Below are 26,173 nucleotides of genomic sequence, written 5' to 3' on the forward strand. Positions count from 1 at the left end.
TGTGTTTATCTTTTCCGTTACGCACATACACGTAACGTGAGTAAGTCGTTACGTACATGTGTGCACTGTGCACGAGTACGTATGGTACTTACTGTTTTGAGCAGCGCCCCTAAGCTGCCGGGGATTAGCGCGTTGCCAATTACCGTTACATGACACGAAGAGCAATTGCGGCGTCCATAGGCTAAAGACCTGAGAGAACAGATTTAATTTATTTTTGCCCTTCCCGTTGCTTTTGGGATGAGGCCATTACATAAGTAAAAGTCTATCCACTAGTACATTTCTCCAAACTCTCTAACATCTACAAAACTTCTCTCCCTCTTTCTTCCAAACAGACGCATCACAAAATGTAAAGCAATAATCAGCACAAAAGCCAGCAAAAGCTTACAATAGAAGTAGAAGAAGCAGCATAGCTTGGCTTGGCTCTTGAAGCTTGCTGGGAGGAGAGTGCTGGGTAGGAGGAGAGGACTGGATTGGATTGGATTGGATTGGGGCAGTAGCAGCAGCAGCAGCAGCAGTAGCAGCCGCAGCGATGCCAAGTGCCATTATTGGAAACTGTCGTAGTCATAAGATTTGCATACTATAGCCATAGTATCATCATGAAAAGCACCAGCGTGATAAGCACAACAGCAACAAAAACAGCAACAACAATCATAGGAGAAATAGCAACAAAATGGTTAACAAAGGGAACGGTGACAATATTAACGGTAAACGAAGCGATCCGCATGCATGAAAAGTGAGAGTGAGGGAGTGAGACATATGTACATATGTATAGTACTACATACATACAATACATTCCGATATCGAGTGAGAGCCGAGCTTTGAGAGAGGGAGAGAAAGAGAGAGACATGCCGCTAGCTGAGAAGATAGGAAATATATATATATATATACATATATATATAGCATAGGACACAAAATACAGGAGACAACAGCATCGCAACAACCGCCAGAGCCACAGAACAAACAAAACGACGACAATCAGTCAAGATGAGTGATGATCAAGCCGGGGCCAATGATGAAAAAGGTGAGTCTGAAATATTAAACTCCAGCTATTGATAGTTTTCTATGCCACCGCACTTCCCACTCCCCAAACCACATATCCAAATCCCCACTGGCCACATACATAAATGTTATGCTTTAGTTGGGGATTTGGGGTCATCAAATCTGGATACGATACGAGGGCATGCATACGAAAAGAGGGCCAAAGGCGAAGGCAGGGCCAAAGACTCCTTCCTCCTCTGACACTCTGACACCTGCAGGCCAACTCGGCAAAACATGCGGCACAGTGGGCGTTGTGTATACCCAAAAACTTTCCAGAGAGTGCTTAAAGCGAGAGCGTATTTTCTTGTGACTGTTAGTCATAAGTTAATTTGTTCGCAAGTCTCATCGGAAGACAACCACTGTGCAGGAGGTAGAGATTGGAGATTCAATAGAAGGAGCAGAAGGAATTTGCTCTTTGTGCGTGTTGCCTTTTCCTTTTTGAGGCTCCCGCTCGGCCAGTGCTCATCAACATAATTAAATAGCATTGCTCATTGTGTGTGCCCTTGGTTCAGTACGGGTCTGGGGCCTGCCTCTGATTCTGCTTCTATGTCTGGGCCGATAAAATGTGGATCGAAGCCGCTTAATGGCGGCTTAAGGTTGTGCACTGGACCCGGCCCTAAGGCCGGCGCCATTTAAATAAATGATAAACAAATCGAAAATGTGAGCAACTTCTTCTTCCAGCCCCCGGACAAACTTTCGACTGATGACTGGCCATAAGTTACGCAACCGTTTTCCACAGGCAGGAACCTTCCATGGTAGAGGAAGAGGCGGGGCGCCAGGGACAGGGACAGCGCCACAGAGCACAGACAATTTGTCCTCTCGCTGGATGGGGTGGGTGGGGCGCTAGCAGGCTATATGGGTACCATTGTAAGTGGAGGATATCCATGGGGGGGAGGGTTAACAATGCCAGCTGCGGATTACGAATATCAACGGAAACGGAAACTAATTAAATATGTAGAGCAATGGCTGCATTTGCCTTTATTCTCCTCCTTTGGCCCATTCTTTTTCATCTCGTTCTGTTTTCAGTTTCAGTTTACCTTGTGCCGCATTCTTTTTCTCATTGTCCGCTTCGAATTGGATTCGCATGGGGCCAGAAATCCATCCCCAGGGAGCATAATTGCAACATCAGTCTGTTGTCTCCGTCCATCAACCATATAACATCTGCAGTCCCCAATCCCATTCCCATTGCCCATCACCATTGAACTTGTACAAAGATCTGCGCAAATGCAACTGGAACATGCCAACACAGAACCCACCTTTGCGGTTGCCTAGATGAAAGGGATTTTGGCAAGAGCCAAAAGGCTGGCTAATTTCTATGTCTGTGCGTAATTTCCTATTTATTTCTCGGCGTTTTAAGAATTACTTTACTTTCGTATGCGTCAAGCATGGTGGGTATGGAGCATAATTGATCCATCACTCTCTGCGGTCCAATCTCAGTCCTAGCTCCAATTATAAACCCATTTCCCGTTACCAAGGACCAAGCTCTACGCAGCTGCAGCTGCAACTTCAATGTCCCAACACTCGCCACTGTCTTTTGCGGTTTCTTAGATGCAACTGGTGTTTTGGAAAACCAGAGACTGCCTGTTTTCTGCTTTAGTGCTCAATTTCCGGTTAGCGTTTGGGCATTACTGTTTCGATGCAGTTTTCATTTGCAGTTTACCTTGCGCCGTATTCTGACTCGCTTTGCGGATTGGAACTTGATTCGCCTGGGGCCAAGAAGTGCAACCCATAGAAAGTCCAGCCAAGTGCACCCTTTTGTGCATAATTGGCCCTATAGTCTGCAGTCCTACACCACCCATCACCTATCTTCCATCTCCAATCACAATCACAATCCCAATCGCATTCCCATTTCCCGTCACCATTGAACTTGTGCAAAGGTCTGCAACGGCAACTGCAACGTGCCACCACTCTCCACCCACCCCGTTTAGCGGTTGGCTAGATGCAACTGGTTTTTTTTTTTGGAAATCCGAAAGACTGGCTGCTTTCTGTGTCTGTGTGTAATTTCCTTTTTGTTTTTGGGCGCCTTGAGAATGACTTTGCTTCCGCATGAAGATGCGGCAAGCGCTCCGACCTGGTGGGACCATTATGCAATACGGGGAAGATGCGTCTTTGTTGCATTTAATGTTAATGTGCGACCGCCAACCGGTTGCCCAGACCCATCATCATCATCATCATCATGAGCATCGTGGCCCTCGTTTGGTGGCTTGGTCGAAGATGTAATCCCCATGGAGTGTTGCACGCCAGCTTTCCTGTTAATGAAATGCATTTTCGAATGCCACAGAAAGAGCCGCAGACGCAAACGCAGTCGCAGTCGCAGTCGCAGACTCCGATCCGATTCCCAGTCGAACAGATCCCATCAGCAACATCATTATGATTATGATTATCATTATCATTCGATTGGCAACAGCTGGTTGCGTTGGCGTCGCTCTGGTGGCTGCTACTAGTTCCTTATGTAAGCATCCATTCCATCCCCACTTTGAGGGGGCCATGCCATGCCACGCTTTTGTTTACAAATTTGACTGAATTTAAATGTCTATTAATTGATTTGGCAATATGAATGGGGACCGAACCGAGATGAAAGATGGGAAGATGGAAGATGAGGCATGTTAATCAACTGTCGGGTGTTCGTAATCGAAATTGCCATATGGCCCCGTTTCCGATGAAAATTGCAGCCCACTCTCTAGTACCCCCCTCCCGTACACTCCCCCCTACCACTCAATGCTAATGAAAACTGTAGCTAATCAGCGGCGAAAGCAAAACAATGGACAGGGAAGGGAAGTGAGAGCGAACGAGACGCTGGGCGTCCAGTGCGGCCACTGGCCATGACCTCGCCTCTCCGCTGATGTAAGAGCCAGATGATGAGCGAGTCAAAATCTTACGGTACTTTTTCTCTGCTTCGCCAGCATTGCAGCGCCCCCGAGTATGACAAGATATTTTTGATACTGGCGCTGGGGATCTGCTGCAGGCGAAGCTTAACCCAATTACGGGTGGAAGGCGGCAGAGGGAGTCTAAGGGGCTCTCAGCGCTATAGAAGAAGTTTCAGACAATGACCTAACCCAACAAACCATAAATAGAACAAAACCTGTTATTGTGTTTATGCGAGTGTGAATGTGTGTGTCAGAGGGAGAGGGAGAGAAATGCTTTCGCTCTAGCAAGCCAGCCATCCAGCACCAGAGTAAGCAATGTTATCAGGTTAATTTCCGGCACGGGAATGGCCATCAATGGGTTAATGACAAACGACGGCCAGCAGCAAAAGCAGACAGGCAGACCCTTGGCTTGGCCAATTCGTTATGCAAGTGGCCAGGCCCAGACATCCAGCAATAAGGAATTGCCAATAGGAAGTTCGTATCGTATCGTATCGTATCTGCATAAGCATGCATAAACCATGCATAAACATTAACGAATACAACATACATAACTAACGGTTAACAGCCACACTGGACCGGCCCTGGGCCAAGACTTGGATTGAGACTAAAACTGGATCTGGAATGTCGATGATTATTAACGATTTTCGGCAGCAGCCAACCCAATAATATGCAGCAGAGGCTTAGGGCCATTCGGATTTTCTCCCAGATCCAACGAAAGTGGAGCACAAAAGGGGCACAGCGCGGCGCAAGAGCGGCATTAGACGGAGAGAGGGAGAGAGTGAGTGAGAGTGTTTTTGCAAAAGGGCAGTCAATGATGGCAATGATGATGAGGCTGATGTGAAAGGTCAACACTCTAGCCGATCGCGCAGAGAGGCAGAGAGACGTGGAGAGTAGAGAGAAAGAAAAGGTAAAACGAAACAATGTGGCCTTCAATGAGTCGTGCTGGCAGCAGACCCTGCCTCTGCCACAAGTTCAGTTCAGCTCAATTCATCTCGTCGTCGGAGAGATTATCGCCTGCACTTGCCACAGCGGCCGTCGCGTCGCACCACTTACATAACCTCAACTTCGGAGCTCGAGAGCTCTGCTCCAAGCGCGCGTATAAAACGGCGCGCAGAGACGATTGCCGAATCATTTCCAGTCACATAGTTCGTAGCCCAGCAGCCGGTGAGCTACAATCCAAATCCCTGGCAACTTTCGACATCAGGAGAAATGGCAGCTTGTTTCATTGTGAGTTGGCGGTGGACTCTACTCCCCTGCGAGCGAATACGGATCCTAATAGTGTCATCTTTCCCTTTCCCCGTATAGTTGAGCGCGCTCTTGCTGGCCAGTCCGGCGGTATGGGGCAAGCCCTCATTTGGACGGGAGCACGTCCACATTCGCATCCACCTGCCCGAGAGCGGGGGAGATCATCACGGAGGCGGTGGTGGCGGCGGAGGCTATGAGATTCACTCCCATGATGGTGGGCATGGAGGCGGTGGTGGCGGCGGAGGCTATGAGATTCACTCCCATGACGGTGGGCATGGAGGAGGTGGCGGCGGCGGCAGCTATGAGATTCACTCCCATGACGATGGACATGGCGGTGGAGGAGGTGGAGGAGGCCACGTCAGTACCTATGCCATTATTACCGAGAATCACGGCGGATCTGGTGGCTACAGCTCTGGCGGGCACGGATCCGGAGGATACAGCTCTGGCGGACACGGCTCCGGAGGATACAGTTCCGGAGGCTACAGCTCTGGCGGACACGGCTCCGGAGGATACAGCGCTGGGGGACATGGCTCTGGCCACGATGATGCTCAGATTGCGGCAATTGCAGCTGCCGCTGGCTCTTCCTCTCACGGTTCATCGGGTGCTGGAGGATACAGCTCTGGCGGACACAGTTCCGGAGGCTACAGTTCCGGTGGCTACAACTCCGGACACGATTCTGGTCATGCTATAGCTAATATTGCGGCTATTGCAGCTAGCGCTGATACCTCCTCCCACGGCTCTTCGGGTGCTGGCGGATACAGCAGCGGAGGCTACAGCTCGGGAGGCTACAGCTCGGGGGGAGGCTACAGCTCTGGCGGACACGATGATGCCCATATTGCAGCCATTGCAGCTAGCGCGGGCTCTGGCGCTGGAGGATACAACAGCGGAGACTACAGCTCCGGGGGTTACAGCTCCGGCGGACACGGCTCTGGGGGCTACAGTTCCGGCGGAGGAAGCAGCTACGATAGCCAGGTGGTGACTGCTGCTGTCGCTTCCAGCGGAGGATATAGCGGTGGCTCTCATGGCGGTGCATCCTCCGGGGGTGGGGACGGTTACAATTACTCGCCCCCCGCCGTCGGTGGCTGGTCGGGATCTGCCTCCAACTGGTCGTAGGGGCCGTTTCCTTCATTGGCCATCCGGCCATCTAGTCTATTGCTCATTCCCACAAGTTCACCCGATTCCATTGGACTTTTAACTTATAATACTCGTATGGCTCGTTCGCTCATCCACATTCCACATGTCCACATCTGAAGGAGGAACTGCTCCCTCCCTCACTGCCGCTTCCCAACGGTGCCGATGTACAAAATAAACCATGTTAGTGTAATAATTTAACTCATTCCCGGTGTGTTTAATCGTTTCTGTCTATGGGTCAGCGGTAGGATGTTTAGGGCTCGCTAACGAGACTGTGTGGTGCTGGCTCACCCATATGGGGCATCTTTATTAGGTCCAGCCGGCCTTTTTAGGTGCGGCGCTCTTGGCCTTCTCTTCCTTCAGACGCTGCTCTTCCCGGTCCTGCATAGGATGGATGACGTAGCGGTTAATGTAGTCATAGAAAGTGAAGTAGAAGGCACTGGATAAGCCGGACTTAAGGAGTGTGGGGCTAACCCCCTTATAAAAGCCGGAGATGCCCTCACCCTTTAAGGTGGTCATGAAGCATTGCTTTGCCGTCGGACAAATGGGATTCCGACCGAACGTTTGTCGATCCTGGTGAAAACCGTGCAGCTGCATGCGCTTCTTCATCAGATCTGCTGGATAGACCAGTAACTTGGACGACACCCCGGCGAGGGCACCATTGACGAAGAGGCAGGGACCAGGAATGTTGTGGTCGGGATTTGACTTCTTGACAATAAAGAGGACAAGGGCGTTCAGGTACTTGTAGATGAGAAAGTTGGCACCTACTAGCGGAAAGATCTGCGCCAGGGTAAAGACCAAGCCACGGGACAAGCCTCGCAATCCTTCGGTAGAGTGTACGAAGTGTACACCTCTCAGGGAGCTCATGCGACTCCTCTTGCTGGTGGGATCGGCGGCCACCACTTGAGTGCGGATTACATCGAAGGGCTGGGCAGCCACGGTGCCCAGACATCCGGCCAATCCCCCGCATACAAAGTACAAGAGTAGCGGTCGGTCGTCGAAGAAGGGCATCTTGTGGGCCTTGACTCGAAGCTGCTCGTACGACCAGAACTGCACGACTGCATAGGTAATGCTCAGCACCTGGCCGGAGTTATGACCACGCCAGATTCCCCGTAGTCCCTCCTCTTTGTATATGCTACGAAAGGCGTGCAGCAGACCCTGGTACTTCGATTCGTATCCGTGCTTGCCCACCGGCTCCACTTGCATCTGAAAGCGAATTTTGATCACGTCGAACGGCTGCACCAAGGTCCTAGTCAAGCCCCCAGCGACACCGCCGCCTAAGGCTTGCAGCAACTGTACGAGCGGAGTATTATCAGGCATATTTCTGATTGCTGGAATAGAAAGGGCGGCCGATTAGCTATACTGGGGGTGGTAGGAGTGTGGCACTAGGTAATGCACGCAAATTCACCAAACCAAGCCAAAACAGTTCATTCTCAACCAAACCTCTGTACACCCCTGATCATCTTTCTGTTGTGCTTCCTCTCCTTGCAGCTGTTGCCAAACACCAGGTCGTTGCCTACACGCAGAGGTCGCAGGTCAAGCACGAGAACCGGCACATCCAGCTGGTGCGGGAATATGGCTTCCACCCGCGCACCAAAGCCTCCGTGGAGGACGGCGATGTGCTGCCGCGGAAGTTTGAGCCCTTTCCGGAGGATATGTACGGCAAGCCGCTCGAGGAGATTGACACCTTCATATACGAGGAGGTAAGTGGCTCAGTATCCATTATCTGCAGACCCAAAATGTGCCGGGGCCAAGCCAAGCAAGCCCTGCTGCCCTGCCACCCCATTTGGCCTCCATTGCCACTAATTAAAAAGTCACACACAGACGCGACCCAGTCCCAGCCAGGGGCAACAATTGAGGGGCGGGGCGGGCGGTCAGAGCATGGGTATGGGCAGCGCAGTGCAACTGCAACTGCAAGTGGCACAACGGAAATGGAACGCGACGCGACTTTGGTTTTGTTTTTGCTGTTGATTTTGTTGCATTTGCATTTGCATTGTGTGTGCACAAGTGGAAATGCACTTTTTCCTGGCAAGCGACCAGCGGCGGGGGTTAATGGAAACGCCTAGAACGACCCTCGTGGCCCTCTCGAAAGCCAAAAAGGAAATCAGCGTAAATGCCGCCGCGCGGGCTCGTTAAATTTCAAAAGTGAGAATAAATTTTTGGAGCTATGGGCAAACAATGAACCAAACACACACACACATCCACTCACATGTACTTTACTGGCAGGGCAGGAATATGGGTCATGCCATGCCATGCACGGGGCTACGGTACCGACTCTGGGGCAGAGGAAAACTTGCGACCGTATTTACGTGACTCAAACAAAACTGGCCAACACAGCCGCAGCAGCCCGCAAAAGGACAAATTATAGACGAACATGCAAGTGTACCAAGACTTGGCGACTTTTCATGCCACGTGTCGTGGGGAAATAATTCCAAATAACGGCACATATACCGGGCCGGGCTGGGCTGGGCCTGGAAAAATAAACATGCAAGTGACCAGGAGGGGAGATGAGCCTGTGACCAAGTACCTGACATCGAGTGATGTTCTTTATCGATTGGGTACTTACTCAGGGCAAACAGTCTGCCAATCTATAATTAAATCTTATTGTTTACTAAAGCTTAGTCAACCAAAAGTTCATAACGAACAATAGTGAATGGCAACTTGAGCCAGTCACTGGAAGACCATATCGTGACTACTAAAATCACTGCACGACCCTGCTCATCTCTGATTAGAACATGTGCCGCAATGTTGCCGGACTTTGCACGCATCCATTGGCAGCGCCAATGCAATGTTTACTCATGCATGTACACGTGAGAGTGTGTGTGTTTGTGGAACAAAAACCTATACAGACTTAGGCGGAGGAGAATCAAAGTGCTTAATTGCATTTAATGGGACACTCTTTATGCAAGTGGCAAATGCCGGACAGGCAAAGCAAACAACTGAACTGCCTCACTTCGCAAACGATGGCGACGTCGGTTGTCTGCTCCAGTGATAAGACACAGCCACAGACGACACCGCATGTTTGCCCGAACAAGACCCTACACAAGTTTCGTTCTGTGCACTTAAAAGTACACATGCTTATCCTCCCAAGCTCCACTCGCCACCATCCATCCCTTAGAACGGAATGGTAGGGCGTTATATGGGGTGTAGTGTGGAGGGGGCGACGACAGCGGCAGCGTAGCGTAACCAAAGGCGCATGCAAATTTACAGAAAAGGCACACAAAATGGTAAATGGCAAACTGCCACCCAATCGTAATTTTTGCTTGTTACATTAAAATTTCTGCTTACTCGGTTGAGCGACGTTTATGTGTGTATTACAGTGACAAACGACCTTCAGAATAGTGGGGGAGGAGTGGCGGGCAGACAGACAGAAACATCATCCTTAGCATGAAAAACAGGCAGGCGGCAGGCCAGGCCGCTCTGGCTGGCACATCTGCATACATATATAATTGAAGAAATCAAGGCGCTAATGAACAACGCTCGGCTCGGCTGCCGCTCTTTTTCTCCTCTCCGGCAAACAAATCGATATTTCCGAATGGTGCCCCAGGAACAGAACGGAACGGAGCGGAGCCGGCCAATCTGACGAGCGCACGACACGCGCTCCCAAGGGGCAAGCAACAGCAGCCCTTGGTCTGATTGTACTTTGTGTAATTGTATTAGCCGATTAAGTGGAAATTTACTGCCTTGGCCGGGAGCACGATGATCAATGTTTAATGTGGTCAGTCGGACGGTGCGTCGGCTATGGTGGATTGAATTGGTTTTGGCATTTGGCTACCAAACGCTACTCACTCTCACTAATCTTCTTGTTTCAAGCGATTACTTTCTCCAGTTTTCTGCCGGCACGGTGTCATAAACTTCCAAGCTTGAGAAAAAAATTACTCTATATTTCACGAATAAAAATGATCGGAATGTCAAAAATTAGTGTAACATTTTAGCCAAAACGTGCTCTGTGCGCTACATACACACACACAGATGACATACAAATGTGGTTATGTTGAAACAGCACGCTGGGTGCCGCTTTTTTCTCTACCACTCTATTATTAAGAACACATGATTTGATTCAGTTGGAACTTTTGTGAAAATCCAGTAATTTATTAGAATCAATTTAAACGTGAAATTCGGAAGTGTATTTTAAATGCACATTTTCTTGTTTTGCGTGAAAACTGTTTTTACAAAATTACTTTCGGGCCACAATGTGGGGCCCAGACGGCATGTTTCAGTAGTGGTGTGCTTGTAGGTCAAAAGTTCCTGAAACGAACAAAAAACGGCAAATTAGAATCTTGCGTGTCGCTAGGGCTCCTGTGGCCAAGCGGGTACTCACCAGTTAGTGGTCGATGGCGCTGCACCTACTTGGAACGTGCACGCATCTTTCTGCGCTTACGCTTCAACCTACGCATACGCTTCTTACGCCACTGAAAACGAGATAAAAACAATTAAATTGCAGTCTAAATCTGTTTCCACTTTTAGTCTTGCTCTACTCCAATTCTTTTCTGCACTTATTATCTTGTCTTGCAAAAATTCTTATTACCTTAGCTCTCATTTTCCTTCTGGTCGGTTTGACGGGTCGAGAACGAAAGAACGATGGTCGAACGGAAGTCTGCCTGGTAGGTTCGCGTTTCCTCTGACAGCACGAATATCGTGCAGATATTTTTCCGCAGCGCGACTATCGCATCCAAGGTTGACTTTTATATATCGATATAAATATTCTTTTGACAATGGTTTTACCTACACCTAAGATTATTATTGTAGCCGTCTCCAGGCTATCAGAGCATTTTATTTTTTTATAATTTTATTTGTTGACTGAATTGTTCAGATTTACGCGAAAATTTTCATATTTCATCGATACTTTTGTGAGATACACGCAATTTGACTTATGCTCGTAGCTCTGACAGTTCGAATATCGACTCATCAAGGTTGATTTAGGGAATATATCGATATAAAACCACTACTTCAATATTATTGTGCGATGAGCGGTCCCTTCTTCCCCAGTAGATGTTATGGCGCTAATTTTGAATTTAGCAATCAGTAGTATTCAATGACGAGTGTTATTATTACTATTATACCCGATACTCAAAATGAGTATTGGGGTATATTTGATTTGTGGTAAAAGTAGATGTGTGTAACGTCCAGAAGGAATCGTTTCCGACCCTATAAAGTATGTATATTCTTGATCAGCATCAATAGCCGAGTCGATTGAGCCCTGTCTGTCTGTCCGTCCCCTTTAGCGCCTAGTGCTTAAAGACTATAAGAGCTAGAGCAACGATGTTTTGGATCCAGACTTCAGTGATATGTCACTTCTCCAAAAATATTTCAAAACTTTGCCCCGCCCACTTCCGCCCCCACAAAGGACGAAAATCTGTGGCATCCACAATTTCGACGATACGAGAAAACTAAAAACGCAGAATCGTCGAAGATGACTATATCTTACAGACTGCAAAATCTGAACCAGATCGTATAATTATTATAGCCAGAATCACGAAAACAATTTCACTCTTTCTCGCTCTGTCTCACTCTAACACACAGGTTTCATGGTCGGTTTTGCCAATTGTAAAATATGAGTTCAAGGATCTCAGAACCTATAAAAGCCAGAGCAACCAAATTTGGTATCCACACTCCTGTGATATCGGACCTTGACCATTTTGTGTCAAAATTTCGCCACACCCCCTTCCGCCCCCGCAAAGGACGAAAATCTGAGGCATCCACAAATCTCAGAGACTATTAAGGCAGGAGTAACCAAATTTGGTACACACACTCATTTAAGATGTCACTATAAAACGTATATCTCAAAATTTCGCACCACCCCCTTCCGCCCACACAAAGGACGAAAATCTGTTGCATCCACAATATTGCAGATTTGAGAAAACTAAAAACGCAGAATCATAGATAACGACCGATCACCAGATCAGATCATTTTTATAGCGAAAGGAAACAAATCATTTTGCACTGGCTACGCAGCGCCCGACGTCACGCTCAGACTGATTTTCTGTCTCTCTCGCACGCACTCTTTGTCGTGTCGTTTAATGTTAGCGGCGTCTGCCGGAGGAAAGCCATACTGACTTAGTATCGGGTATAACTGTAGAGTTGCGGTGCCCGCAGCAACTCACAACGTTCCCCCTCGTTTTAATACCCGATACTCAAAATGAGTATTGGGGTATATTAGATTTGTGGTAAAAGTGGATGTGTGTAACGTCCAGAAGGAATCGTTTCCGACCCCATAAAGTATATATATTCTTGATCAGCATCAATAGCCGAGTCGATTGAGCCATGTCTGTCTGTCCGTCTGTCCGTCCGTCCGTCTGTCCGTCTGTCCGTCTGTCCGTCCCCTTCAGCGCCTAATGCTCAAAGAATATAAGAGCTAGAGCAACGATGTTTTGGATCCAGACTTCAAAACTTTGCCCCGCCCACTTCCGCCCCCACAAAGGGCGAAAATCTGTGGCATCCACAATTTTAAAGATACGAGAAAACTAAAAATGCAGAATCGTCGAATATGACTTTATCTTACAGACTGCAAAATCTGAACCAGAGCCAGAATCAAGAAAACAATTTCACTCTTTCTCGCTCTGTCTCTCTCTCTAACACACAGGTTTCATTGGCGGTTTTGCCAATTGAAAAATATGAGTTCAAGGATCTCAGAACCTATAAGAGCCAGAGCAACCAAATTTGGTATCCACACTCCTGTGATATCGGACCTTGACCATTTTGTGTCCAAATTTCGCCACACCCCTTTCCGCCCCCGCAAAGGACGAAAATCTGAGGCAACCACAAATCTCAGAGACTATTAAGGCTAGAGTAACCAAATTTGGTACACACACTCCTTTAAGATGTCACTATAAAACGTATATCTCAGAATTTCGCCCCACCCCCATCCGCCCCCACAAAGGACGAAAATCTGTTGCATCCACAATATTGCAGATTTGAGAAAACTAAAAACGCAGAATCATAGATAATGACCATATCTATTAGATTGCTGAATCTGGATCAGATCAGATCATTTTTATAGCCAAAAGGAACAAATCAATTTGCAGTGGCTACGCAGCGCCCGACGTCACGCTCAGACTGATTTTCTGTCTCTCTCGCACGCACTCTTTGTCGTGTCGTTAAATATTAGCGGCGTCTGCCGGAGGGGAGCAATACTGACTTAGTATCGGGTATAACCGTAGAGTTGCGGTGTCCGCAGCAACTCACAACGTTCCCCCTCGTTTTTTTAATATAACTATTTCAGGAATTTGAAGTATCTATAATTATAGACCTACTTAAAAACACATTTCCACTATTTCAGACATTCTGTGTGGTTTCGAAACGCTTTCGCAAGAATTACATCCATCGTTTCACAGGCACCAAGAGCCTATTCCTCTTCCATCCATGGAGTCCAGCGCGGCGCGTGTGCGTCTATATCGCAACGAACCAATTTTTCGACTACTGCGTCATGGCCACCATTCTGTTCAACTGCATTTTCCTAGCCATGACCGAGACGGTCGAGGAGGCTGAGTAAGTACCTCAAATTCGAGTGGTCACGGGACGAACCTTTCAAACCTTTACTGTTGCCAACCCACAGGTACATCTTTCTGGCGATTTACTCCATCGAAATGGTGATCAAAATCATTGCCAAAGGCTTTCTGCTCAACAAGTACACCTATCTGCGCAACCCATGGAATTGGCTAGACTTTGTGGTCATAACTAGTGGCTATGCCACCATTGGCATGGAGGTTGGCAACCTGGCGGGGCTGCGTACCTTTCGCGTGCTGCGCGCTCTCAAGACGGTTTCCATCATGCCCGGACTTAAGACAATTATCAACGCGTTGCTTCACTCCTTCCGTCAACTGGCGGAGGTTATGACGCTCACCATCTTCTGTTTGATGGTCTTTGCCCTCTTCGCCCTGCAGGTCTATATGGGCGAGCTGCGCAACAAGTGTGTGCGCCACGTGCCCTCCGAGTGGTCCAACGTCTCCCATCTAGACTGGCATATGTATGCGAGACTTGTAATTCATGATTAAAGCTGAATGCTAATGGAGGGATGGTCATTGTTCCTTTCAGGTGGGTCAACGACACGGACAACTGGCTATTCGACGATGAGGAGATGCCCGTGCTTTGTGGAAACTTGACGGGCGCCCGTCACTGCCCATTCGGCTATATGTGCATCTGTGTCGGCGAGAATCCCAATCATGGCTATACCAACTTTGACAATTTCATGTGGTCAATGCTAACGACCTTTCAGCTGATTACATTGGACTACTGGGAGAATGTCTACAATATGGTCAGTGTAATCCTTGCTGCAATTATCGAGATGATCTAATCGATCAGATTATCCCTTTCCGCAGGTGCTAGCAACTTGTGGTCCAATGAGTGTCATATTTTTTACGGTGGTTGTGTTTTTTGGCTCATTCTACTTGATTAACCTGATGCTAGCCGTTGTCGCGTTGAGTTACGAGGAGGAGGCGGAGATAACAAACGAGGTGAGTGGCCCCAAACTTGGCGCGCACCCTGATCCTCTGATCTAACCTCTTTGATTTGTTGCAGGAGCGGAAAAAGGATTTGCTGGACCATCGGGATGATTCCACGTTCAGCTTTGATCCATCCGTGCTGAATGTTAAGAAATTGAACAAGAACAACAAGAAGAGGATCGACTCCCGCAAGGGCGTCCTCCTGGCCTCGTACAGCAAGAAGAAGACGCGCCGAAAAAAGACCAAAGGCGGAAAAGAGACTAATGGCAATGGGAATGGGAATGGGAACGGCAGCAATGGCCATGAAAACGATGCCAACAAATCCCCTTCCGCCACACCCAGCCCGGGACCAAGTCCGCGACACAGTGCCACGGAGCGTCCCTCCGCCCTCACGCGTCAGGCTCAGAAGCAATACAAGCAGATAGAGCAGCAGCAGCATCATCAGCATCTGCTGGCCAAGGTACCCGCCGCTGCTACGCCCAAGAACCGCATTAGCTTCCAGGAGGAGCCGCAGAAGAACCCCAACATGCTGTACCCCTCGGACAACAAGGGCCAGCTCATCGCCAGCAGCCGTCAGACGAGCTCCAACTCAAGTGGCGTCAATCGCGAATCCTCGCAGGACGATTCCGGGGTGGTCGACGATCACGAGGAGCAGGATCCGGCCAACGAGCTGGGCCACGTGTCCACCGTGGAGTTGGCCCTATCCCCGCGTGAAGTGCGCCTCATCAAGTGCAATGGGAACATAGCCCGCATCAAGAATCATAATGTTTATGCCCTGCATCAGGAGTTCTCCTCGGAGGTGGTTGTTATCGGTGAGTGCTCTCTAAGAAACTTTTTTGGGGGAATGGGTTTTTAAATTATTTTAATTTCCAATCAGATGATCTGCCCGACCGCAACTGCGATCGCTGTGTCCACTGCTGCGCCGACTACGAGAGCTGGCTGCAGTTCCAGAACTGCCTCTACAAGGTGGTGAGGGATCCGCTCTTCGAGCTGGCTATCACGCTGTGCATTGTGCTAAACACAGCCTTTCTGGCTATGGAGCATCACGGCATGAGCGAGAGCTTTCGCAATGCCCTGGATGTGGGAAATAAGGTAAGTGAACCAAGAATCGTCAAAGAATCTACTAAATTCGTTTCTTTTCCACAGGTTTTCACGTCCATTTTCACCTTTGAGTGCATTGTGAAGCTGATGGCCTTGTCCAAGGACTTTTTTCTGTGCGGCTGGAATATATTTGACCTGCTCATTGTCACGGCCAGTTTGCTGGACATCATCTTCGAGCTGGTCGATGGCCTTAGTGTCTTGAGGGGACTGCGACTGGTACTGCGTCCGTGCGATATTAAATCGACATATATTTCATTTCAAACCTTTGCTACATTTCCAGCTGCGTGTACTAAAGCTGGCCCAGTCGTGGACCACAATGAAGGTGCTGCTGAGCATTATCATATCGACAATTGGGGCGCTGGGTAACCTTACGCTGATCTTGGTAATAGTCATCTACATATTTGCCGTCATTGGCATGCAATTGTTCTCCAAAGACTACACGGCGGAAAAGTTTGACCCAGATCCAGTGCCAAGGCAAGACTTGAGTCATTTAATTATATTCTCGTATATTCTCTTATCTGTATCCTCCTTTACAGATGGAATTTCAATGACTTCTTTCACTCATTCATGATGATCTTCCGCATATTGTGCGGGGAATGGATCGAGCCGCTCTGGGACTGTATGCGAGCCGAAGAAGAGGTTTGTAGACAGCTTGGAAAACGGACTTACAGATCGTACATATACTAATTATATCTTGCAGCAAGGTGCCTCCACATGCTTCGCCATATTTCTGCCAACTTTGGTCATGGGAAACTTCATGGTGCTCAACTTGTTCTTGGCCTTGTTGCTCAACAGCTTCAATTCTGAGGAGCTCAAGTCAAAGAAAGAGGCAAGTCACAGGCTTCTCGTCTACCTTTTCCATGTTTCTTAACGTTCGTGAATGTAAATGTCGTATGTCTTGGCGTGTGCCACCAAAAGTTTCTTAAACAATCTGACAACTAAACGTGAATAGTTCCGGAATGGACAGGAGAGCAATCATGCTCCTTGTCATAAAACCAACCCACTAAAAGAAAACTTATCTATGTTATATGTCAGACGATCGCTGGTTAGATCGTTAGATCGTTTCCTAAATGTTGTATTGCACTTTGATGTGATTTCCGGTATTTCTATTTATGTGTGTGTCTGATCCTTAATCTGTGTGTGTTTGTGCGTCTGATCACAGCCTTCATCGTATTATCGCCCAATTAGCATTGGTATACCACACAATTGAACCAATTATATCATACACCATACGATCTGGCACTCTTCTCTTCTGTTCAGACAAGCAAATTATATTTACTTTTCACTTTTATGGTTAAAATTCCCATCAAAAACCATCACACTCTGCATTGTGTTACTACCTTTGCTACATGTTTCTGTTCTACTAAACTTAAATCTAATTTCGATCCTTAAAATTAGTCCCAGCACAATGTATTTTGACTTGTTCTGGGCCTCTACAGTTCGGCTCTGCTCGAATTTAGTGACTATGGGGGTTTGTTCGGATCTTAACTTTACCACTTCTTATGTGTATGTACATACTGAACAGACCCACATACTCCTACTCGTACTCGTACTCGTACTCGAAGCTAACAATGTATGTCTCTTGTCTAAGTATCAATGTTAAAACATTCTCTGAAATGCACTGAATACTCGTACCTAATCGAATTAACCAAATCTTCTGTTGTCAACTTTTGCACCATGCGTTTAATCTTAATCTTAACTACTTGCCCACACAAAATACACGACACTAAATCTACACTTAACCCGAAAACCAAAACAATTTAAATACACTAAAAACCGTAAACAGATATTCAAGAAGAAGGTAATTTTTCCAACTAAATCGTTTTAACTTGCTTTAAACTTGCTTGCTTCGTTTAAGTTAGCCACACTTTAATCTAAATCCCAACAAAATAAATGTGTATATACTTCTAGAGTAGACCAAAGCTGATCAGGCAATATTTATACATATACATATATGTGATAAATGTTATAACCTTTTGTGTTGCCTGCCCTTAACCCTTACTTTTGTATGTATTGGAACCCCGAATTCTGATTGTAACTCCATGTTGATGTATCAATGTCAATGTCTAGTCAAAAAATACCCAAAAAATCTTGTAGCGAACTCTTTTGCTTTCTGCTCTGCCTTAGATTCGACCATTGTCTAATGATCTTTTTGTGTTCTTTCCCCCGATATAGGAAGTGGGCGAGGAGTCTAAGCTGGCGAGGAGTATCGAAAGGGTGCGGGATCTGATAAGGAAGAAGCGGCAAGAGCGTAAGGATCGTAAAGAGCGAAAGTTTGCCGAGAAGTTCCAGCAGATCGTGCTCGAGGCCCAGGCCCAGGCCCACGCTCAAAGTCAGGGTCAGGCACAGGGGGGAATGGAGATGGACAAGTCCAATCTGTTGGCCGAGACTAAGTTCCATAGATTGAGCTACCAGGTGGGTGTTTCACATTGAACTCTCTTTAAATTCCGACTAATTTACGTTCTTTTCTTTCAGGAATCTATGAATCGGCCAGTCTCGGGTTCTGACTTTGGCTTCCAGATCCCCTTGAGGGACGGCCTGCACACAATTGTTGATGGCCTCGAGTACGACGAGGCCTCGGATGTGCCCGAGCAGATCCAGCTACAGGATCAGCCACTGCCACCAATTACAGACTCGCTGCCGCCCACCTACGAGACCGCCATCATGTCTGCCCACAGCAACAACCTAACTCCGTTCGCCCTGGCGGAACGACGGCTGCAACACCAGATATCCTCGGGGGTTAGCACCCAGCAGAACGACTCCAGGGACGAGGCCACCTACACGGAGTCGATCGAGCTGCGTCTCCTGGGCCAGTACAACTCCACGGACACGGATCCATATGCCAACGACCAGCGAAGTGGCTCTTTCAACCGCGGAGACTCTTTTCAGGATAACTCCTCGCGGCGCTACGGCAGCGAAGAGCACGACGAGGCCTACCTTAAGTACCAGAAATCGTTGCTAACCCGCTCACCCAGCTACAGGAAGTCTCTGGACCGACTCTCACAGTCCAGCGGTCACTCGCAGCGCTCGCTGCTCAAGTCGGAGGAGGCGGAGATGCGAAGGCACTCTAGTGGCCACTCCCTGAACTCCATATCGATCGAGCAGGAAGAGCTGCTCTCGCAGCAGGGGAATCTGCGCGAGGAGCTGCTCAATTGCGAGCAGAAGGAGCTCTTTCAGTTCCTCCAGGAGGATAACGAGATGCCGAAGTCCAATCTCAGCTACATTTCGTCGAACCTCATGCGGTCGCGGCGATCCTCCAGCCAGGGACATCAAGAGAGCGAGGCGCTGGTGGAGCACTCGGAGTTCGATAACATCATCCAGAGCTTCGAGAAGGAGTTGGAGGAGATCAAACGCTCGACTACGTCGCTGGAGCGCAAGCTCTCCACCCTCTCAGAACCCTCGCCGGCAGCCGACGAGGCCACCAAAGCGATCATGGAGCACATTGCCATTATCACGGGAGCCTCGGAGCGCACAGCCGCCGATGAGGTAGTGCATCCACTCAATCCTTATGACAGCTACGACCTATCCAGCGTTCCGAGACGCTCCCAGTCCGTTAGTTCCGCCGCCCAGCGGCAGTCCGTGAAGATAAAACGCCGCAGCCTGGAGAAGCAGCGCAAGATCGACGAGGACTTTAGCATATCGAATGAAATACGCAAAATCTGTGATCAAATCCATGCGCCTTTCGTGGCCATGGAGGCCATGGCAGTGGCAGCCACCAGCCAAGGTCCAGGCGCCAGCCAGTCCCCCTTCACGCGCCGCAAGATCGACCCATTCACGGTTCAATTCGATCGCTTCAAGCGGTTGTCGCTGATCGAGCGGCTGGAGGAGCTGCCGGAGGAGGAAAAGCCAATCTCCACGCTACGCATCGAATCGGAGAAGATGCCGCGCAAGTTTCTCAACAGCGACCAGCTGCGCCTGGACAGTCTCTCGCTCAAGAGTACCAACTCCTACGAGAACCTGCTCATCCAGAAGCAGAAGCTTGTTCTGCCATTGTCCACTGGTGTACCCGCCACGCCACCCACCTCCTTGAAGTCGAGCATTGAGCCACCGACACTGGCGCAAATTTCATCGCTAAAGGTCACGCCCACGCCCACGCCCCCGCTGGCCGCCCTCACCGAGCACCAGCAGCACTTTCATGCTACGAGCATCCAAACGGCCCCCTCTCATGGTCACGGCCAAAGGCACACCCATGGGTCTGGCCATCGGCACGGCAATGGCCACTCACAAGCACACCCAACGGCAGGGCAGAGGCGACGCCCCATGGAGCATCCACAATCGACTTTAGACAAAGCCGCTTCCTTCCAGTCCGCGCGCACCGAGTCGCACAGCTCGGGCGCCGCCGACACCAGCTCGGCCCTGGCCCTGGCTCTCGCCCACACCCACAAGACTGAGCAATCCGATCAGCCGGAAAAGGCGGCACAGAAGCCGTCGGCATTCACTCGACTGACCGAAAAACCATGGCATTGTTTGGTTTCCTACGTAGACGACCTCACCGTCGGTGGGAGACGTAACTCGCAGGGCGCTTACAATGATCCCATGACTTTTCCGAGCTATGGGCAGGCGAAGCCGCCGAAGGTGCCAGATGACTGCTTCCCCCAGAAGTGCTACGATCAGTGAGTATTTGAAAAGATCCCCAATTACATCTTCTTATGCTATTTCCCTGTTTTCCCTCTTTTCATACTGGCAGCTTTTACTTCCGCTGCCCTTGGTTTATGTCCTGCATGGACACGCCGAGCGCCAAGCAGTGGACCCGCATTAGGACGGCTGTCTTGACGGTTGTCGATACTCCGGCCTTTGAGTGGTTTGTGCTAGTGCTGATCTTTGCGTCGAGTATCACGCTTTGCTTCGAGGACATCTACCTGGACAGCAACAAGACGCTGAAGCGCGTACTCTACTGGACCAACTTCTCCTTCTGCCTGATCTTCGTGGTGGAAATGATACTCAAGTGGCTGGCGCTGGGCTTCTCCAAGTACTTCACGAGTTTCTGGACCATACTCGATTTTATCATAGTGTTTGTGAGTGCATCTACATAAATGAGCACTTTGATGCACATTCTCTGATTGGTCTTTTTGTTCCATAGGTATCGGTTTTCTCGCTGCTAATTGAAGAGAATGAGAACCTCAAGGTTCTGCGGTCATTACGCACCCTGCGTGCCCTGAGACCCCTGAGAGCGATCTCTCGGTAAGTCGACCAGTCGCTGGTCTAGTCTATAGGCTGCACCACAACCTTCTCAAACACCTGTGCATCCAATGAAGTAAGAGCTGTCCACATAGGCCACTTCTTGCCTTTTTGCAACTACTACTACTACTACTACTACTACTACTCTTCGTACTTTCTTGTATCTCTTACTATTTCTGGGAGATGTCGGTCAGTCCTCGATACGGCTTTCGTCAGAGCTGTGCAGTGTTTAATACAATCTCGTCTTCTTTATGGATTTCGAATAGAAATACGTAGAACACTTTGCATTGCATCCTCCTCGCCTCTGTCTAGTCTGTAGCCCGAAGCCTTGATTTGTCTATCCTCTACCTTCACAAAAACTGCATACATATGTACATATATGTATAATCTTTGTAAATAATCTAAAATTAATAATAAGTAGACAATGTACATATGCATAGTAATAGTACTTGTAATGGTTAGATGAGAATCATTCCAAAAAGAACTCCACTTGTTTGCACCAGAACCGTAATCAATTAGCACCCATTGCAAAAACAAATAGATGTGCAACGAAGCGACGATCTCCAGTATACATCCCAGTAATGACTAGCATTTCATCCATTCCATTTCTATTCCAGGTGGCAAGGAATGCGGATTGTAGTAAACGCTCTCATGTATGCAATACCATCAATTTTCAATGTACTTTTGGTTTGTTTGGTTTTTTGGTTGATCTTCTCAATAATGGGTGTTCAGTTCTTTGGTGGGAAGTTTTTCAAGTGCGTCAATGAAATGGGAGAATTGCTGCCAATTACTGTGAGTACACTACACACACTCCCAATATGGAGCAGGAGAACGATCTACCTGTCCTGTGTGACTGTACAAACCCACCCTACTCATATTTCCTTCTCCATTTATTGCGTGCAGGAGGTGAACGACAAGTGGGACTGCATTGAGCAGAACTACACGTGGATCAACTCGAAGATCACCTTCGATCATGTGGGCATGGGCTACCTGGCCCTGCTACAGGTCGCAACCTTCGAGGGCTGGATGGAGGTGATGGCGGATGCCGTGGACGCCCGGGGCGTGGACCTGCAGCCGCAGCGGGAGGCCAATCTCTATGCTTATATTTATTTTGTTATATTTATTGTGTGCGGATCGTTCTTCACACTCAATCTGTTCATTGGAGTTATCATTGATAACTTCAATATGCTCAAGAAGAAGGTAAGTCCATTGGCCTATGGTACATCTGGGCCCCTGCATCTGGTCCGCATCTATATACATATATATCAATTTATATCTACATATATATAAATGTATAATCTGTACATACATATAGTACATACATATATCCATCCGTCGTCACCGATCTGTTTGATTGTCCACTCCATCAATTTGTGTACCCCGATCGTTAATGTATTGCTGATAATGTTTCTGATCTGTTGTGTCGAGTTGTATATAGCCTAGAGCGTTACGTTACCTAACTGTGGACTGTATATATATGATTAAATGTTCATTCTATTCTCATCACTTTTATATAGTATGAAGGAGGAGTGTTGGAAATGTTTCTCACCGAATCTCAAAAACACTATTACACGGCTATGAAAAAATTGGGACGAAAGAAACCACAGAAAGTTATTAAGCGACCTATAAATCATTTTTTAGCTATGTTTTATGATTTATCCAATTCGAGAAGGTAAACAAACCATATGATCAAAACCAATATGATAAAAACCAGCTCAATCTAAGACAAGCAAATTACGTATTCCTACGAGTATCTTATAGTTTATGCCTACTATTAGTTACTATTACTCTTTCTCTACCTCTCTCTTGTCTCTTGTCTCTTGCCTACTCTAAATCTAACTTTAAATCTAACTCTAACTGTAACTGTAACTGTAACTGTAACTATTAGTTGTCTATACGGTTAGGCGTTCACACAACTCTCGGTTGTTTCTGATTTGGTGATAAAAATCATTTGAACACTTGAAATTCCCAGCATTTTTGATCATCACCAGGGTGTTTGCCGCCTCTTCAGTGATGGAGTCCCGGCCAAACACCATCAAAAATGCCTCCTAACTCTCTGTATCTGTATCCCATATCCCGAAGCATATAATAAGTAATACTTGTAGAGCACTTTTTTACTATGATACTTGGATATTCTATGATATTTCCCCTAATTCCCCGCACTCTGGGCATGAGTAGCTGTCCTGGGGCTGTTCGAGTCATCCGCAAGGGTGGGGTTTTACCTCTTGGTGTGTTTTAATGGAATCAGCATGTACGATTTAGCCTTAGATATATAGTTTACTCTCTCACTATCTCTCTATAAATCTATCTATTAGCAACCTATGGTGCTCCTTTCCCTGCCTGTAAATATCCCCTCTATTGTCTGTATCTCTGAGGAGCACCACGACTTCGGCTCGCCCGAAGCTTCTACCTTGAAGAAAAACATTAATAGATCTTTGTGGTATCTCTCTGACGACGTGCAGGTTCGAGATTGCGATCTTTGTACTGATTTTTCTCAACATGCTTACCATGGGCATCGAGCACTACGATCAACCGCATGCGGTCTTCTTTATACTGGAAGTGAGCAACGCCTTCTTCACCACGGTCTTTGGTCTGGGTAAGGGAGCGAACAGGAAACAAGCCAAGGAATAACTTGGATCTACTGCTGATCCTTTTGCCAATGTTTTTCTTCCTGCAGAGGCCATTGTCAAGATTGTGGGACTACGCTATCATTACTTCACGGTCCCATGGAACGTATTCGACTTCCTCCTGGTGCTGGCCTCTATCTTCGGCATTCTAATGGAGGACATCATGATCGACCTGCCGATCAGTCCGACACTACTGCGCGTAGTCCGAGTATTTCGTATAGGCCGCATCCTGCGCCTGATAAAGGCGGCCAAGGGCATAAGGAAGCTGCTTTTTGCGCTGGTAGTGTCGCTGCCAGCTCTCTTCAACATTGGTGCCTTGCTGGGACTGATTACCTTCATATATGCCATACTGGGCATGTCGCTCTTTGGGCACGTGAAGCTGCAGGGCGCCTTGGACGACATGGTGAACTTCCAGACCTTCGGGCGGAGCATGCAGCTGCTCTTTCGCCTGATGACTTCAGCCGGATGGAACGACGTTCTCGAGTCGCTGATGATCCAACCACCCGACTGCGATCCCTTTTTCAACCGGCAGACTAATGGCGACTGCGGCCACCCTTTGCTGGCCATTACTTACTTTACGAGCTTCATCATTATCAGCTACATGATTGTGATCAACATGTACATTGCCATCATTCTGGAGAACTTCAACCAGGCGCACCAGGAAGAGGAGATTGGGATTGTCGAAGACGACTTAGAGATGTTTTACATACGCTGGTCCAAGTAGGTGTTTCCCCATTAGAGTAGCAGACGAACACCTCCAGAGCAGCCACAAGCTAGATTGGAGAGAGAGAGAGAGAGAGAGAGAGCGATGTTGGTTAATGGATTTGCAATTGATTTACTTTCAGATATGATCCACATGCCACCCAGTTTATACACTTCTCGCAACTGTCCGATTTTATTGCCTCTCTCGATCCACCATTGGGCATCTCGAAGCCTAATAATGTCGCTCTAGTGTCATTTAATCTGCCCATCTCTAAGGGTAATAAAATACACTGTCTCGATATTTTGCACGCGCTCGTGAAGCACGTGCTAGGTCATGTCGAGGAGACCGATAACTTCAAACAGTTGCAGGAACAAATGGATGTCAAGTTCAAGAAACAGTTTCCAACGCGCAAAGAATTGGAAATTGTTTCGTCGACGCGGATCTGGAAGCGCCAGGAAAAGGCGGCCAAGACCATACAGACCGGCTGGAAGGACTATTTGCGGTACTACATACTACACCACCAGTCCACAACCTAACTTTGAACACTTTTTACTTTTCCAATAATACGTAATACTCGTACGTATCTGCAAATGTATAACTCGCTGTGGTGTCTCTTCAACTTCACAGGCGCAAGAATGAAAAGGAGCGCTCCAATTCCGGCGACAGTGCCACCCAAACCTCCAGCCCCGGCGGATGGCAATCGAAGCTCTCGGCTCTAAACTTTTTCCATCTGCAGGTGAGTCGCCATCCGATTTCTTACTATACTTATATAACTTTTCGAGTTCTTGCAGGTCAGTCGTCGGGGAACCGCCTGCTCCAGTCGTGCCTCATCGCGGAAGTCCTCGCGTGCCTCTGATGGCTCCGATCTGAGTGAGCTGGCCGGGCCCTGGCTGAATCTGCCGCTGATGCTAGTCTCGGGGGCCGACGATGTCGTCAAGGATATCAAGCAGCAAAGCGACGATATGGGCAAACGGTAGTTATCTCCAGGTCCACCCTCTTACACCCAGCAAAACACACACACACACACACACACACATACTCCATCCACACACAGACACACGTACACACTCACCCATACAAAGACACTCCATATATATGTGTATGTGTATCCATGGCTGCGATGAATTTGAAATGCAATTTTTAGACGAATACGAAATCGAAAGGCTTTCCATGCTCATGCCGCCTTCAAACCATGCAACCAGATAACCAAAAAACCAAAAAACCAAAAAACCAAATAACCAGACAACATACCAGTCGATCCATGCTCGATAAATTTAATGTTTTGTGTGTCCACAGTGTACCTATATGAACTTAAGCCCTATTTCTAGCATATCCTCTTGTATCTCCCTAAACTATGAGTCCCTGCTCGCAGATATGGTCACAGCGGTTCTCAGAAGTGACTCCCAGCCTAGTGGCTTGAATTACCTAGGTAAAGGCTCAATCACTCCTATCCAATCCTATAACAGCTGCTTAGCTTAGCTAGCCAAACCCATAAACCTACAGTCTTAAAAACAGAAAAAACAACAATCAGAAAACAGATCAAATCAACCAAATGCAATAAGCAAACTTACAAACTTCGTTTTTAGTTCTCGTCTATAACTCACTCATATTTGTTGTATACTCTGCTATATTAAGTAAATGTATATGTATTCCATATTGATTCCACCATTCAGTACTCGTACCAGTCGACTGCTCAAAAATGTATCTTATCTAGTTTCTAGTTACCATCCAAACTCGCTCCTAAAAACTCAACTTAACTCAACTCAAGCTCAATTCAGATCATTAAAGCGAACGCAAAGCTCTGTCAAATACTCATTTGCCGTCTAAAACGCCCTCTCTCTA

General features: G+C 47.8%; 3 protein-coding genes and 1 long non-coding RNA gene across 11 annotated transcripts in view; 3 read left to right on the top strand and 1 right to left on the bottom strand.

Annotated features, from left to right (window-relative positions):
- NaCP60E (Na channel protein 60E) overlaps positions 1–26,173 on the top strand; it is a 33,267-nt gene that overhangs the window by 2,441 nt on the left and 4,653 nt on the right. For 2 of the 7 annotated variants that reach the window (XR_004468824.1, XM_033378428.1), the window contains exons 3-26: positions 333–1,021; positions 7,773–7,984; positions 13,561–13,769; positions 13,837–14,247; positions 14,316–14,535; positions 14,600–14,734; positions 14,799–15,534; positions 15,600–15,814; positions 15,869–16,039; positions 16,104–16,297; positions 16,360–16,462; positions 16,524–16,652; positions 17,610–17,624; positions 17,999–18,238; positions 18,299–20,436; positions 20,511–20,838; positions 20,904–21,004; positions 21,619–22,201; positions 22,519–22,673; positions 23,464–23,597; positions 23,679–24,348; positions 24,474–24,833; positions 24,959–25,067; positions 25,123–25,304. Coding sequence is in view for 6 of the 7 variants with exons in the window: in XM_033378428.1 (XP_033234319.1) it covers positions 985–1,021; positions 7,773–7,984; positions 13,561–13,769; positions 13,837–14,247; positions 14,316–14,535; positions 14,600–14,734; positions 14,799–15,534; positions 15,600–15,814; positions 15,869–16,039; positions 16,104–16,297; positions 16,360–16,462; positions 16,524–16,652; positions 17,610–17,624; positions 17,999–18,238; positions 18,299–20,436; positions 20,511–20,838; positions 20,904–21,004; positions 21,619–22,201; positions 22,519–22,673; positions 23,464–23,597; positions 23,679–24,348; positions 24,474–24,833; positions 24,959–25,067; positions 25,123–25,304 (7,787 nt within the window). In the remaining variant the exon portion in view is untranslated. Of the gene's footprint in view, positions 1–332; positions 1,022–7,772; positions 7,985–13,560; positions 13,770–13,836; positions 14,248–14,315; positions 14,536–14,599; positions 14,735–14,798; positions 15,535–15,599; positions 15,815–15,868; positions 16,040–16,103; positions 16,298–16,359; positions 16,463–16,523; positions 16,653–17,609; positions 17,625–17,998; positions 18,239–18,298; positions 20,437–20,510; positions 20,839–20,903; positions 21,005–21,618; positions 22,202–22,518; positions 22,674–23,463; positions 23,598–23,678; positions 24,349–24,473; positions 24,834–24,958; positions 25,068–25,122; positions 25,305–25,627; positions 25,761–26,173 lie in introns of those variants that run through there. The other 5 variants (XM_015183679.2, XM_015183689.2, XM_015183682.2 and 2 more) reach the window with 5 other exon arrangements.
- On the top strand, positions 4,500–6,486 carry LOC4803548 (keratin, type I cytoskeletal 9). The gene is made up of 2 exons (XM_001360219.4): positions 4,500–5,132; positions 5,211–6,486. Exons 1-2 carry the CDS (start codon positions 5,115–5,117, stop codon positions 6,261–6,263), a joined length of 1,071 nt encoding a protein of 356 aa, XP_001360256.4. The 5' UTR covers positions 4,500–5,114; the 3' UTR covers positions 6,264–6,486.
- Tpc2 (Thiamine pyrophosphate carrier protein 2) lies at positions 6,472–10,963 on the bottom strand. 2 transcript variants are annotated; one of them, XM_015183678.2, is made up of 5 exons: positions 10,810–10,963; positions 10,603–10,693; positions 10,071–10,529; positions 6,785–7,612; positions 6,472–6,662 (listed from the first exon to the last, which is right to left on the bottom strand). In XM_015183678.2, the coding sequence occupies exons 4-5, from the start codon at positions 7,599–7,601 to the stop codon at positions 6,610–6,612; spliced, it is 870 nt and encodes a 289-aa protein (XP_015039164.2). In that variant the 5' UTR covers positions 7,602–7,612; positions 10,071–10,529; positions 10,603–10,693; positions 10,810–10,963; the 3' UTR covers positions 6,472–6,609. The 2 variants fall into 2 exon arrangements, with proteins under 2 accessions (XP_015039164.2, XP_001360257.3); XM_001360220.4 differs by having other exon boundaries at positions 6,472–7,612.
- Positions 8,877–10,199, top strand: LOC117183686 (uncharacterized). The gene is made up of 2 exons (XR_004468825.1): positions 8,877–9,508; positions 9,602–10,199. It is a non-coding gene; the product is annotated as an uncharacterized lncRNA (long non-coding RNA).

The sequence above is a fragment of the Drosophila pseudoobscura genome, chromosome 3, assembly GCF_009870125.1.
Source record: "Drosophila pseudoobscura strain MV-25-SWS-2005 chromosome 3, UCI_Dpse_MV25, whole genome shotgun sequence".
Taxonomy (NCBI): Eukaryota; Metazoa; Arthropoda; class Insecta; order Diptera; family Drosophilidae; genus Drosophila; species Drosophila pseudoobscura.

Bases quoted from the DNA above. Each gene is read 5' to 3' on its own strand.
- Tpc2 (XM_001360220.4), bottom strand. From the start codon at position 7,601: ATGCCTGATAATACTCCGCTCGTACAGTTGCTGCAAGCCTTAGGCGGC.